This window comes from Capsella rubella, unplaced genomic scaffold (genome assembly GCF_000375325.1).
Source record: "Capsella rubella cultivar Monte Gargano unplaced genomic scaffold, Caprub1_0 scaffold_8, whole genome shotgun sequence".
Classification (NCBI taxonomy): domain Eukaryota; kingdom Viridiplantae; phylum Streptophyta; class Magnoliopsida; order Brassicales; family Brassicaceae; genus Capsella; species Capsella rubella.
Genome location: NW_006238916.1, coordinates 5,558,817 through 5,573,514, shown reverse-complemented (window position 1 = coordinate 5,573,514; position 14,698 = coordinate 5,558,817). Strand labels below are relative to the sequence as shown.

The 14,698-nt window shown below is 32.2% G+C and overlaps 3 protein-coding genes across 3 annotated transcripts; 2 read left to right on the top strand and 1 right to left on the bottom strand.

The window, feature by feature from the left end:
- The first annotated feature begins 133 nt into the window (after positions 1 to 133).
- Positions 134 to 1,498, top strand: LOC17875670 (cytochrome B5). Its single transcript, XM_006279646.2, has 3 exons — positions 134 to 299; positions 923 to 989; positions 1,076 to 1,498. Exons 1-3 carry the CDS (start codon positions 213 to 215, stop codon positions 1,342 to 1,344), a joined length of 423 nt encoding a protein of 140 aa, XP_006279708.1. The 5' UTR covers positions 134 to 212; the 3' UTR covers positions 1,345 to 1,498.
- A 112-nt stretch (positions 1,499 to 1,610) lies between these two features.
- On the bottom strand, positions 1,611 to 4,118 carry LOC17876296 (BTB/POZ domain-containing protein At5g48800). The gene is made up of 4 exons (XM_006281674.2): positions 3,640 to 4,118; positions 3,454 to 3,520; positions 2,244 to 3,368; positions 1,611 to 2,176 (listed from the first exon to the last, which is right to left on the bottom strand). The coding sequence occupies exons 1-4, from the start codon at positions 3,744 to 3,746 to the stop codon at positions 1,634 to 1,636; spliced, it is 1,842 nt and encodes a 613-aa protein (XP_006281736.1). The 5' UTR covers positions 3,747 to 4,118; the 3' UTR covers positions 1,611 to 1,633.
- A 6,583-nt stretch (positions 4,119 to 10,701) lies between these two features.
- On the top strand, positions 10,702 to 13,102 carry LOC17876323 (protein LOW PSII ACCUMULATION 3, chloroplastic). The gene is made up of 9 exons (XM_006280772.2): positions 10,702 to 10,836; positions 11,233 to 11,382; positions 11,599 to 11,646; positions 11,729 to 11,768; positions 11,875 to 11,975; positions 12,071 to 12,263; positions 12,341 to 12,439; positions 12,566 to 12,683; positions 12,780 to 13,102. Exons 1-9 carry the CDS (start codon positions 10,753 to 10,755, stop codon positions 12,898 to 12,900), a joined length of 954 nt encoding a protein of 317 aa, XP_006280834.2. The 5' UTR covers positions 10,702 to 10,752; the 3' UTR covers positions 12,901 to 13,102.
- Positions 13,103 to 14,698: the final 1,596 nt, after the last annotated feature.

The following is a 14,698-nucleotide window of genomic DNA, read 5'->3' as shown; positions in this document are numbered from 1 at the left end:
ATCTATAAACCAATAACAATGGAATCTTAAACTCTAAAAATCTTTAAAAATCATTCTCCCAATAACTCCCCCTAATTAATTTACACCCAAAAAAAAGCGGTTGGTGAAAGATCCCAAAAATCAAAAATCAGATTCCCAAATTAAAATAAAATTTTCTCAATCTCTCACCTCTCAACCAGAAAGAAACCTTCTTCTTCATTATCATCGGAGAAATGGGCGGAGACGGCAAAGTTTTCACCTTGGCGGAGGTTTCTCAGCACAGTAGCTCCAAAGACTGTTGGATCGTCATCGACGGCAAGGTCTCTCTCTTCTTCTCCTTCATAATTCCGATCCAATCTCTCGTTTTCCTTAAAATTTTTGATCCGATTCTGCATCTTTTGTTCGTCTGAGATCCGAGATCTTGCATCTGACCGATATGTTCCAATTTTGAGTGTAGATCAATAGATCTGAACTAATTTGCGAGATAAATCACATAGAAATTGCTATAAAGATCTCAGTAGATTCCTATTTGAATGTTTATAGTTACTAGTTAGTGTTGCTTAAGTAAGTAAGTCACTTCATATCTCTGTTTGATCTTGTTTGTATCTGTAGATAAGCCAGTGTGGGAAAATTTTGAATACCCACTTGATTTATGCCTTTGATAGTGTGGGATTAGGGACTCTAATGATAAAGTTTACATTTTTTGTTGTGGAGATTGTTATTCGAATGTGATAGTTTACTAGTTAGTGCTGCTTAAGTAAGTCACTTCATGTCTCTGTTTGATCTTGTATATGTGGATAAGCCAGTGAGGTTCTTGCATGTTTTGATGATGGGAAAATTTGAAAACCCACTTGATTTATGTCTTTGATTGTGTGGAATTAGGGAATATAATGATAAAGTTTACATTTTTTCTTGTGTGTGTTTCATTTTGATGGTTGTATAGGTTTATGATGTGACAAAATTCTTGGATGATCATCCTGGTGGTGATGAGGTTATCTTGACTTCTACAGGTAAACAACATTACAGATCGTTCTTTGTTTTGTTAGTTCGTGTTTTGCTCATAGGTTTACGAAAAATGTGTTGTTGGTATTCCCAGGGAAAGATGCCACCGATGATTTTGAGGATGTTGGACACAGTTCTACCGCAAAAGCCATGCTAGATGAGTACTATGTGGGTAATATTGATACATCTACTGTCCCTGTTAAAGCTAAGTTTGTGCCTCCTTCTTCGAACAAAGCCGAGCCTAATCAGGGTAAGAGCTCTGATTTTGTCATCAAGCTGCTTCAGTTCCTTGTTCCTCTTCTTATCTTAGGCTTGGCTTTTGGTATCCGGAATTACACCAAGGCCAAGACTCCATCTTCTTGAAGATTTGAATTGTGGCCTAAGCTATTGCTTATGTACGATGTGGTTAAACTCTTTGTTCTCTCCATCTCTGTCTGTCTTGTAAGACCTCATTATATTCTCTTTTGCAATCAACTGAGAGACCTTTGATTTAATAAGTCATCTACCTTTGTTGTCTTATATGAATATCAAATCCATTTACAAGGCTCAATAATTGAAAATACCACTCACTCACACACTAATCTCAAAAGTTTTGTCTTTGCACTCACTTTAAAAAAGCAGCAACAGGTAAGAGGAAATGGTAAAAAGTGAGCTAATCTGTACTTGCGCAAGTTCTCTCCATCACCTTTGAATCTGTTCTGTAAGACTGCTTTGATGGAGAGCTTGATCCTCTTGAAGAACTATGCCCAAAGAAGCTAAGTTTCCCCATTTTCTTTGAGAAACTGCTCATGAATTTGCGTGAATGAGACCTCTGCATATCTCTCTTCATGCAGATATGTTCTTTCTCTAGGTCGTTGAGTCTCATTCTCAACCTAGCTAACTCGAGCTTCAGTTCCCGGTTTTCTCTCCTCAGAGACGCGTAGTTGTCTTTGGGTGACATTGCTGCGCTGAGAGCTCCGCTATTGATTCTCCATGACTGTTGTTGCTGCTGTTTAGGCTTTGGCTCTTCATCCGAGTAAGAAGAGCACAAGGAGCTTCGAAGCTTCAATTGCTCAAAATAGAGAACTTGAACAATGGACTGCAGAGGAAGCCGCTCGTTTTGTGCTGCATGTGCTCCGGCCTCTTGTGAGAGTTTCTGGAAGTCGATAAGTTTTGACAGCTTCTTCTTGTCTGAATCTGATATCACTTGATGTGCCTGAGAGCATTAACCTAACATAAGTATATACAAACAAGAAAAGTGAAATTTTCTTGAAGCAAGTTACCTTAAGATAGAGATCAATTGCGCGGTATAAGCCATCATGAAGAGTGCGAGCATGAGGCGGTAAGGCTTCCGCGATGAGCAAGAACTTAGAAAGCTCAAGGTTAGCATCGGGAGCGATCTCAGCAAGATAACTGTCTACAAGCTTTGCAACTTTAAACATGGCCGTTTGTGAAGGCGAATGTGGACTATCACATTCAAAGACAGACTCTTCATCCTCACTATCATCTCCTCCTTGCTGTGAAAAATTCACCAAGATCCTATGAACTGTGTCAATATCGAACAAAGTGTCTCCTGCGTGTCGAAAAGACGGGATCAAAAGATCGTCTAGAGTCGCCATATCGAGCTGAGAACCGATCCTTCTCTCTAGATCAAGCCTGCAGGAAACTGAAGAATCAAGAATCACTGCTCTTCTCAGTAACCCAAAGAGGAAACTGATTGGAACCACAAGGTTTTCGACAGGCAAAAGCGTAACAATTGTCTCAACAATGGTTTGTTCATGTTCAGATCTCTTTGTCAGTTCTCTCTCAGCATAACTCACCAAAGAAGCTCCTATACTCTCTGGACGCACGCCACGACACTTCATCGCATTCATCACTCTCTGATACAAATCAATCCTTAAAACCGAAAGATCTTCGATCCACCAATCTCCTCCGTCACCACTGCTCTTCACTTGCCTACTCATATGAAGCCTCCCTGAGCTACTATACTCCAACCGCGAAAAGCTCGAAGCAATCTGCTCTGCACAAGCCTTAGAGGCAATGGCATCAATGCATCTACCTATGATATTAAGTTCATCTGCAAGAGGGAGAAGATTCTCGGAATTTTTCAAGACTTGAACACACATCTCAAGATTCTTGCATACGATGCTCTCAAGATACTCCTCTGTTCTTGAAGCCAAGTTGTCTTTGGAATACTCTTCCGTCATCTCGAGGTAATCAGATACGCAAAAGAGCTGAGAAACGTTCGATGAAGTGATCTCGAAGTTGATCCCATAGCAGAATTTGGCTGCTAGTTCAAATGTCTCTGCTCCTCCTGGAAGATTAAGAAGCTCCACTTTGGATATATCTGAATCTCTATGTTCTGCAACGATTCTTCTGATTCTTCCACTTCTAGAAACTAAAGGGAACTAAAGAAATGGAGAATCAAAACATTGGTTCAGTAATGGTTTACTTATGAAAGAAACAATGGTTGTGTTCTAAATATGAATATACCTTATGGAGAGCAAAGTTTCCTCCATTTACTTCTATAGTTATATCACTTGGAACGTCTCGAAAGATCCTGAGAAGTTACAGGAAAGAACATATCATTGACTCAGACTGAGCCATAGAAAGACGCTTAAAGAGAAACTTAAAAGTGTTTCTCTTAGTAACAGAACTAATCTAGAGGACAGAACATACCATTCACTACAGCTTTGTCGGGAAGATTTAACAAGAGAGAGTTTCTGGTGATGATGGAGATGTTGATGATGCTGTAACAAAAGATGCTGATGATGATGCTTGTCCATGAAGCAGAATTAAGTTCAAGAAACCAGAGAAAGCAAGCAAGCAAACAACAAGAAGAAGAAGACTGATTAGTTTGGTGATGGTGGTGTTATTTTCACAGGCAAGATTCCAAAACCAGAGAGAGAGAGAAGAGAGAGAGAGAGAGATGATGATGATGGAAATGGTAATACAGTAGAGTTGAAATGAGCATTAATCATAGTATTTGGCAAATCCAAAGTCTTTTGTCTTTTGTCTTTGTTGTTGGAGGGGTCCCTTGACTCACTTCTTGTGTCTCTCCAAATATTTTTCTCCTTTACTTTATTCCCTCTTTTGAAATTTCAAGATCATCAACATTGTCAAAACGTGAATGTAGCCACTAGCCACCGTTTCCTTTGGGATATAAGTCATATACCAAAAAGATTCTACACAACAAAGTTGGTGAAGGCTAGTGAAGAGTGAAGTGGAGAAGAAGAAGAAGAAAAAAATTGTGTAAAAAGGTGGTGAGAAAAAGAAAAGAGAAAAAGGGTGAAGAGAGGCTTGAATCCAAAGGTAAAATGATTTGAGTGTGGATAAAGTTAAAGCAGGAACAATTAAAAAGTAGCGTTGATTTTGGATAATTTTTTTTAATTACAAATCCTAAATCTTCTTTTATTGGGTTGCTTTGTCTCTTTTTGAGTTTTGTCATCATTTTTTTTTGTATTTATATACAATTTTTTTTGAACAAATTTGTGTATTTATAATCTTAGTATTTTGTCTTAGGGTAAAAAGAAAATAGAAGCCTTTTTCCATATATACTAAAGTTCAACTTTTTTCATTTTTACATTTGAGTGTGGTTATGTCATGGTGTCACCTTTCTAAAAGATAGGGAATGGTTAAGAGGGTGGATACAAATTATGAATCATTCCTTGATTTTAAACCTTTTTAACACAAAGTTAAAAGTCATAAAACTCTAGTTAAATGATGGTAAATCATTCTGATTCATTAATTCGTCTTTTGATAATCTTGGATGATTCTTGATTAGCATTGGATTGAACTTTGAAGATGCATGCGTAGAATTTTTGGCCTACTATCAAGTATCAACAACCTTAAATCGTCCGACTAGTTGCAAAAGTGAGCTAGTCCGATAAAGATGGATTAGCTCATTGAACTTTAAACTAGTCTTCTACGCCAAAATTCTTATTCAATTTACTTTACAATGACGTTACCAATACAACCACTCAACAACACAAAACTCATATTTTGTTTTTCAATATGCATATGATTTTAGTTTCTGTATAGAATTCCAATCATGAAAAGAAAGATTACGCATTGCATAGGATCCAACTACCATTATTAGGCCACAAATAAAGTTGGGCAGATTCATTAATTTAATATATGAAAATACCTTACTATTATAGACACACTTACCCATCTAAATAGTAACGAAATATATATATTTTGGGATCAGAAAATTTTTAGAGTTTTGTTAGCTCAGGCTGAGCTGGGGTTGTGTGATTTGTGTTACTTGCTTGAATCAAGTAGGGCCATAATCACGTTCAAACGTTACTTCCTTCACATTCACATACTTAATAAATCCATGTATCTATCTATATATATCACATACCGACGTATGGGAAACTTCTAAAGATTGACTTTTCCATTCATTTTTAAAAAATTATAAATATTAGTTTATTATACAATTTTTTATACAAATTTTAAAATATTATATTACAATTACGCGTATACGCAGAACCTAATCACATATATAGTATAAATAATTAAATAATTTGTTAAGTTTAGAATTTTGAATAAAAAGAAAATTGTGGTGAATAATTACGGTGAATAATAGAGAATACATTCCTCAACAAGTGAACAAACAGAAAATATTTTATTTGTGTAGTAATTCGTTTAGTTTTAAAATTTCTGAATACACCAAAAAAAAAAATTTCATGAAATATTGAGAGTTACAACAAAAACAAGGAAATACAGAATTATCCACTTTTCAAATAGAAGAAAAAGATCTTTATAAACATATAGATCACCAAGAAATAGTTCTAGTCGAAGAATAGATAATGCAATTGTTTTATTTTTTTCGCAATTGTTATAACTTGTGTAAATAACATTTCTAAGAGTAAGTGCATTAGAGTACCTAGCATAAAGTCCCACCGAATTTATGGTAAAAAGAAAAATAAAAAATGAAAATAATAGATAGGACGTACGCGGAAACGGGATAGTCCCGTTTCTTGTTATCCACTATTCGCGGACTCCATTGACACGTGGTGGCCCGTGATTGGTTGTTTTTTTTTTTTTTTGGGACTAAAGCAAGTTTCACTAATGCACTTGCTCTAACTTGTTTATAACTTGCATAAGTTGGCGCGAAAAGTTGTACTATATTACTTGTGTAAATAACATTTCTCACCACCATTGACTCAACTAAACTGATCTAGATTTTGAAAAAAAACAAAACAAAAAGGTTAACATGTCTAAAGATGATTTCTTAATAAATATGTAAATATACACATTAATATAAAGAGCTGAGGATGCGGAGATGATTATGTAAGAGAATGATGTCTTCTCAACCTCCATTATTACATTTGAATTTAGATACAAACAAAAGCATTGTCTTTTTAGTATCTATCTTTAACAAACAAGAAAAAAAATATATATCTTTTTTAGTGTAGCTACCAAGTCAAATCGTTCTTCATGAGCCCACTCGTTTATATTTTATTTTTGGTAAGTCCGCACTACTAAAAGAAGAAAAGACTAAAACGAAACAGAAAAATTACATTGTCGATTAGTATTTGGATGATCGTTTTTATACAAAGATTGAAATATAATGAGTATATTAGATATGTCGGGATGTAATTAAGCTTTTAGACAAATTTCAAAGAGTTAACTTAGTTATTCGATATTTTTGATGAATGGTTTGATTTTGCTTTTGATCAGTTAGAAAATTTCGAAAATAATCTAACTCCCTTTCAAGAATCCTTTTACGTTCGTTAAATCTTATTAAACATCAAATTGAGCATAAATCACTTATTAACCGGATCCAAAACTAGATCCCTTACATAAACACAAATAAAAAAATTATTGTTTCTTTCGAGTGATACTAACGTAAATGTAAACAAACAAATAGAAACCGTAATATAAAAAATATTGTTTCTTTCAAGTGCTATTTGGAAAAAATATATATAAAAAATGTTTTGGTCGTCGATATAAAAGTATATATATATGAGCTTAGATCCAAAATCTTTTTTTTAACTTAGTAGTAACAGTCAGTGTGAATTTTTTGTAACTGTGGTTACTATTCTCATGAATTTATAAAAACCAGTTACTATTTTCATGCATTATTCATTTAATATTATAAAGTTGAAAGTCACATTTCAACGTTTTTCATATAAGTTAAAAAACTTTATAAAGTGTATAAAATCTGTTAAGATAGATCAACGACGGAAATTGTGGGAAATTCTTGTTTCCTCCCGGAGATGATGGGAAATGCCAAAGAAAATGATTTATCATAAGACAATAAGAAAACATGAGTGGACCAGTGGTAGGTAGATATGTGTGAATTTGTGATGTTTTTTTTTGGCTTAGATACTAATACTGCTTGAGAACTGAATGGTGTAAGTTTTTTCATAAACGTAAATTTACATTGTAATTTCGGAATCAAGGATGTAAGCAAAAAATTTCTCAAGACATTTTGCTCAAAAGTAAAATAGATAAAGAATGATTTTGAAAAGAAAACAAAAGGGGAAAGCAGAGGTCAGCTTGTGAAATGTAATTTTGTAAACATATCAGCAAAGTATGCAGAATATGCATCTAGATTAAGTACTCCGGCTTTTGAATGGGAGCAGATTTTAGAATAGTTTTGGGTTTTTGATTCAAAAAAACTAAAGTATTAGTCATCATGATTTTACCGAAACTAGATCCCCTAACATTAAAGAAAAACATATTTTACTAATTCCTTCATGAAATCCAAAAACTAATTTTTATGGTTTTCTAACAAATATTATGTGACTCTTTATTATTAATTTTTTTCATGATTTTGCAAAAACTAAATTCTACAGCAAAAATCAAAAACTAAAAACCCAAAAAACCAAAAACTAAAAGCTAAAACTCATTTAAAACTACACTACATGCAGAATCTTAATTTAGGTAAAATTTGAAATTAAAATCAAGATATCTAGAACCATGAAAAGTCGATTTTGTGTATATATTTTTTTAATATTGAAATAAATTTCTCATGTTTTGGGATTTTCTAAAAATTTTATTATGAAAGAAAAATATTTATTTTAAATCATTTTAAAACTTGATATACACAATGTATTTTGGCTGTTTTTCGACATCTATTTTTAGAAATTTTCGTGTATAAAATGGATTTGCCTAGTTATGTTCTACGATTAGAATTTAAAAAGATCCGGATATCCTAAAACTTAACGATATTTTGTCAATACGAAATCTTAAAAGTAAATATATATATATTTTTAAAAAATATGACAAAAAAAAAAGGGGTGAATTAAATTTCTATACCCAATTGACTCAAAAATTAAGAATATAGTACCCATAAATGTATAATTAGTTCTCTCTCATCAATTTGTATAAGTGGACAAAAATATCCTTTTGCATCTAACAAATTATTTAGCGGTATAATAATTTAATTATCGACAATACTGTTAATCAAATACATAAATAAAATCATGTTATTAGTTAGATGAATAACTATTGATTTACCATGATAACAATATATATATATACATATAAGTTTATTATTATATCGTGTTTAATTGTTTTGTATCGCGATAATTTATGATTTATGTGATAAATTTACAGTTACCATGTTAACTCATTTATTATACCATATACAAAACAATAATGAATGTCAACAATAGCAATAACATGTTAAGTAATATTATGTAGAGCAATTCTTGGGTTCACCTCTATTGTGAACTTTTTTGTTCACCTCTTATTACTATAAACCCTAACCATTATTTTGTCAGCCTAAACCAAAATTATTTTTCGTTTAATTACATGTTAATAATTTGTTATCATGTAAACCCAAACCCAAACCAAAATTTTAAACATGTTAATAATCTGTTATCGCGGAAATTTATTAACCCAAACCACTATTTTTTCAACCCAAACCGAAATTAAATTTCGTTTATTTACAAAATCTAAACCCTAACCACTATTTGTCAACCCAAACCGAAATATAATTTCGTTTAATTACAAAATCTAAACCCTAGCTAATTTTTTGTCAACCCAAACCAAAATATAATTTTGTTTAATTAAAAAATCTAAACCCTAACCAATATTTTGTCAACCCAAACCAAAATATAATTTCGTTTAATTACAAAATCTAAACTCTAACGACGTCTTTATAAACTTAATATGCTAAATAATTTTTAGTGTTAAACTTAATATGTTAAATAATTTATTAACAGTATAAATGATATTGTATCGCGATAAAATTGTAAGTTATATGATAAGTTTGAATTTATTATGATTTATCATTTATTATCGTATTGAATCATTGTATTATATTGTAGAAGTTAGAATCATTTATACTGTTGATATTTATTACGTTATCTCGCTAAACTATTTATTACCATATATAGGGGTATTTTTGTCCAGCTAAAGTAACTATGAGAGAGAACTAATTTAGAAAACATGAATGTCAAATACTTAATTTTTCATTTATTGGAGTACATAGAGTGCAATTTCCAAAAAAAAAAGAGAGACAATAAACATGAAAGAAAAGGAGATCCTTTATGAAGGCATAAATATGTCTGGCTTGCACGCGATGTGATTGCTTCGTGCATTTAACATTATTATTGTTTTTGTCTCCTTTTTCATATAAAAGTCCTTTTCTTTTTTTCTTGTATGTGTTGAAGAACACTTGCACATACCAAACAAGCATCCAATGCAAACATGTACATAAATAGAGATACATTGAAGTTTTATTCTCAGTGGACCGGTCTTGCTCTTCCAAGCTCCAAATCTAGCCCAACCCATTTTCACTTTCTTTGACCTTTATTTTCTAAAAGCTCCATATTTTTATATATGTATAGTTTATAGCTGTTAAAATGACCATTCTAAGGTACAACTTGCAAATATTTCAAGATAAATATGGTTATCCGGGGCAATGTAGATGTTATGTTTTTGTAGCAAGAGTAAATATATTGATTATCTACATATGCATATATTCTTGTGTGTAATGATTAGTGTTTTTAAGTTTAGAATTTCGTAGTTAGAATTTTACGATTTAGATTTATGATTTGGGATGTCGAGTTTAGATTAGTTTAAAATTAGACTATCTCCAATGTATTTTGCTATTTTTGCCTCTAAAATATAAGAACTCTATACTAGAGGGAAGTTTTACTCCAATGTACTTCTTTATAATAGAAAACTCTATTTTTTCCTCTATATATAGAGAAACTGTATTTTTTTCCTCTATATATAGAGAAAAATATAGCAATCTCTATTTTAGAGGTACAAATAGAGGTGGGTTGGAGCATATTTGCATCTATACTCTATTTTAGAGGCAAATATAAAGATAATATAGAGATGAGTTGGAGATGCTCTTAGTGATTCATGTTTAAGTCGCATCTGATATAATTTCATTTTAAAGTGAGTATAATAATTTTCAAATTTGTTATATTGTGAATACCAAGTCTTAACCTAATCAAAATCCGGATTGAATAGCTGCATTACCAATTTTCAACCATAAAATAATTTTTTTTCATTTTATTCAATATTTTTTAAATAATTTTTATTCTCGCTCTAGGAATTTTACGTTACAACAGATTTTTATTTTTTTTAAGAAGTATTAAAAATTTTAAATTTTTATTAATATGGTAGTAATAAAATTAAAATACATAAACAACTCTGGAAAATGTGTCTCATAATTCACTTTATAACTTTAAAAATTTTCTTCAATTTTCTCTTTGTATTATTTTCAATAAATATATAAGGATATATACTATGATTTTCCTTCCACAAAATTCTGAACCATTAAAAAAAACAAAAAAAAAAAACCACAGTTTGATTTGTATGGTCCTAATGTCACCGTCCTTGTCCATCGCAACCACAGTCTCACCGGCTTCTCTTGCCGGAACTCTGGTCTCTAATTCAAAGGTACATCAGTTAAGTTACCTCGTAATTTCATACTCTTCAGTAATCACTACTGATTGAATCAGTCTTCATCTTCTAGCGTCTCTCCGATTCTCAATTTATAAGCTATGTAATGTTACTCTCATAAATCCTACTTAACCTAATTAGAATGCTGTATTTGCTTGGCTATGGTTTCTAGATTGTAATAATCACCTAAATTTCGTGTTTGTGAAAAAACCAGTGAAGTTGTATCTGTTGTTTGATGTAATAATCCTGCAATTGTGAATTGGAATCAGCAACACGTATCAGCTTCTATGTTTCTTGTTGAAACTTTCACTGAGAAATGTGTTAATATACAATTTTGATCATGATGTTGTTCTTTTAAATCAGTTGACTGGGTTTCGAATTGGGTTTTTGTAGAATGTTTTGTGTAGTCTACATTGGAAGAACAATGATGCCACCAAGACGAATAGGAATCTCAAGTTTAGAGTTTGTTCTGTTTCTGGAGGGTATAACACATCTGTGGAGAATGTACCTTTCCCTCGTGATTACGTTGAGCTCATTAGCCAAGTAAGCTTTGTGGTTTGTGTATTTTTAATCTCTTTATGGGTCTTAAAACCAGCTAACAATGTTGAGTTATGTGTCATTATAGACTCAATGTTTCACTTCATTGTATAGTTTCCCTTCTGAAGTCATTAGTGTTGTGGTAGAGAGCATTATAGATTTCAGGTTTCCTATGAGAGCATTAAAGGTAAGGTGTGAATGGATGATGTATTTTGCTTACAGGCCAAAGAAGCAGTTGAATTGGCTATGAAGGATGAGAAACAGTTAATGGTGAGTTATGCAATGGTTTGTTTTAAAATGGATCTACGAAACACGATTCTTTTTTTCGTGATCCAAGGGAACCCTTTTACAGGAAATTGAGTTCCCAACATCTGGCTTAGCATCTGTGCCAGGTTATAATCCTTTATTGTATCTTAATACAATGTTTCAGTTAAGGCGTTTTCTGTCTTTCTTATTAGATATTATTGTTCTTTTTTTGTTCTGTTTTACTTGTCTTAGGTGATGGTGAAGGAGCTACAGAAATGACAGGAAGTATAAATATGATACGCGAGTTTTGTGACCGGCTATTAGCTCCTGAAAAGGCTCGAACCACAAGAATTGTATGTGTTTTACTTATTGTTGGTATTCAAATAATGATAGATTGAACATCTGTCACAATCTTTTTTTCAAAAGAGCTTGTGTAATATGATTTCAGTTCTTCCCGGAAGCAAACGAAGTCAAATTTGCTCAGAACACCGTCTTTGGAGGAACTTACTTTAAGTTGGATTATCTAACAAAACCCTCTCTTTTTGAGGACTTTGGTTTCTTTGAGAGAGTAAAAATGGCGGATCGTGTGAAGCCAGAAGACGAACTGTTCCTTGTCGCATACCCATATTTTAATGTCAATGGTAATTCCCTGAAAGCCTCTTATCATCCTTAGTTTTAACCTTATCCACGTTCTGATTTGTTCTTCTTTCGCCTTTAGAGATGCTTGTAGTGGAAGAGCTCTACAAGGAAGCTGTTGTAAACACTGAACGAAAACTAATCATCTTCAATGGAGAACTAGACCGCATAAGATCTGGCTGTATCCTTTTTCTTCTTATCAATGAAACAAAGTAGACTCTATTTTTCCATTTGCATCACAACTTAAGAGTCAAAAGAGGAAGCTGAATCAGAGAGTCTTGTTGTCCATAATAAAAGAAAACAAAAGACTATCCAAAGTTCTTTTACCCGAAACTGGCTGCACTGACCAAGACCCTTCTTCCGAAGATGGAGACAGTGTACTACATCCACAACTTCAAGGGACAAAAAGGAGGTGTCCTTTTCAGGTATATGCTAGAAAGCTCTTTCTTTCTTTCGGCGAATTAATCTTCTTGTCTTTCATGATCTAGAAAGCTCACTGGCTTGTGTTTCGAATCGAGTAGATGTTATCCAGGTCCATGGCAAGTCCTGAGGAGAACAAGGAACAAATACATATGTGTTCATCAGCAAGAATCCATGCCTTCTCTCAAGGAAGTTGCCTTAGACATTCTTGCGTCGGCTTGAGATTCTTGTACTGAAACCTCTTCATATATCAATCTAATTCTGAGTACATTGTAAACTTGATAAACGTAGCCATTCATAGTTTATAAGAAATTTTCATACCTTTATAGCACGTCCGGTTGTTCATGAACTTGAATTTACATAGTGGTTAGACATTAGACTATTAGTGTGAGATTTGAAGTGTAAAGGAAACATGTTTTTTACCTTTGTTTTCTTTGTTTTTTTTTTTTCTATCTTTGCTTTATTTCCTCTCCAGAAGCATAACAGAGATATAAATATATACATATTTCAAAACGTTTACAAATCACAAACTTTTAGATTTTTTTTTTTTGTTTAAATCTAAAATCGAAAATTTTCATAAAATTCATACTTCCTCGGTCCCAAATAGGTTGCATGGAAACGGAAACGCATATGCGGAAACGAAACGTTTCGGAAACGGGAAACGACAATTTTTGAAAATTAAGGAATGGAAACGTTTTGGAAACGTATGTATATATAATTATATATATATATACACTAAAATTCCAAATATAAAATCCATATTAAAAAAAAGAAGAATTTTTGAAAACATAAATACTAAATAGTTAAACAAAACTCTAAAAAATAATACTAAAACGCTCAAATTCAAATGTTTGGAGCAGCATCGCCGTTATCATTTTTATCAAATAAAACAGCCTCTAAATCAGGTTCGTCTAGAGAAAGATCTTCAGACTCAAGTCTCCCACGATTAAACTCATTTAGTGAATCAAGTTGATCACCTCCAACATCCCACATATGATTAGGACCATAATTTATATTTACAGAAATTATATATCTTTTTATTAGAGATAGATACAATCTTTTTTTTTTAATCACAATATATATCTTTTATATTTTTTTTAATCTAAAAACGGAAACGAAAGTTTCCAAAACGGAAACGAGAGTTTCCATCGAGTTTCCAAATAGAAATTTTTAGGAATCGTGTTTCCATGGGTAGTTTCCGAGTTTCGAGAGTTTCTGTTTCTGAAACGTTTCGGAAACGGGAAACGCAATTCGAAAAGAGTTTCCATGTAACGTAGGGACTCCCAATATATTAGGTGTTTATTTTTTACCAATATATATGATATTTTAATTTATATTTATTTATAATATTAATTTTTTTTCAATATGCCAGATTAGGATTTGCCGTGGATTTATAAACTTTTCTTATAATCTGTATTTAAAAAAATCATATTAACTGGGAAAGTAGGAATTAATTAGTTAAATTTTCTTGTTTCTTTATGAATAATTTCAATAAATATACAAAAGTATATTTGAAAGATCTCTATTTAAAATAGTGTTACATTATTACATTATTAATTAATTATAACTTTAATATCCTTTAATATGATTTTTTATACACATAGATACATAATGTAGGTTTTAACTTTTACTTTTACGGATATGTAATTCCATGTCCAATTGTTGAGACTTTCTTAGCTAGTGTTGAGAAAGGAAACGAGGGAGGGTTTTGTTCACTCGGCATCTCTCTTTACAACATATAGATAACCTTATGATGCAGAAAATTTATGATGAAGAATAATATGGCCGACGTTCACAAGTTGTTCACTATTTGAAGAGAACGATGTGATTTCCGAAGTTGATGGGATGGTCGTACAAGATGATGAACAAGTTTTCTATAAGAACATATTATAGATACAGTTGAATGGCTTTATTGCTTTGAAAAAACACCATGAACGAGTCTCTTTCAAAGTTTTGAGAGATGTAGAAGTCAACAACATCGACATGGAATTGATCATAATGGATAATTGGTATATATGTA

Coding starts and splice junctions, on each gene's coding strand:
- LOC17875670 (XM_006279646.2), top strand. CDS start 213: ATGGGCGGAGACGGCAAAGTTTTCACCTTGGCGGAGGTTTCTCAGCAC. Junction 300..922: donor GGATCGTCATCGACGGCAAG/GTCTCTCTCTTC, acceptor ATGGTTGTATAG/GTTTATGATGTGACAAAATT. Junction 990..1,075: donor GGTTATCTTGACTTCTACAG/GTAAACAACATT, acceptor TGGTATTCCCAG/GGAAAGATGCCACCGATGAT.
- LOC17876296 (XM_006281674.2), bottom strand. CDS start 3,746: ATGGACAAGCATCATCATCAGCATCTTTTGTTACAGCATCATCAACAT. Junction 3,521..3,639: donor CGACAAAGCTGTAGTGAATG/GTATGTTCTGTC, acceptor GTAACTTCTCAG/GATCTTTCGAGACGTTCCAA. Junction 2,177..2,243: donor CAATTGATCTCTATCTTAAG/GTAACTTGCTTC, acceptor TAATGCTCTCAG/GCACATCAAGTGATATCAGA.
- LOC17876323 (XM_006280772.2), top strand. CDS start 10,753: ATGGTCCTAATGTCACCGTCCTTGTCCATCGCAACCACAGTCTCACCG. Junction 11,647..11,728: donor AGGATGAGAAACAGTTAATG/GTGAGTTATGCA, acceptor ACCCTTTTACAG/GAAATTGAGTTCCCAACATC. Junction 11,976..12,070: donor AGGCTCGAACCACAAGAATT/GTATGTGTTTTA, acceptor ATATGATTTCAG/TTCTTCCCGGAAGCAAACGA.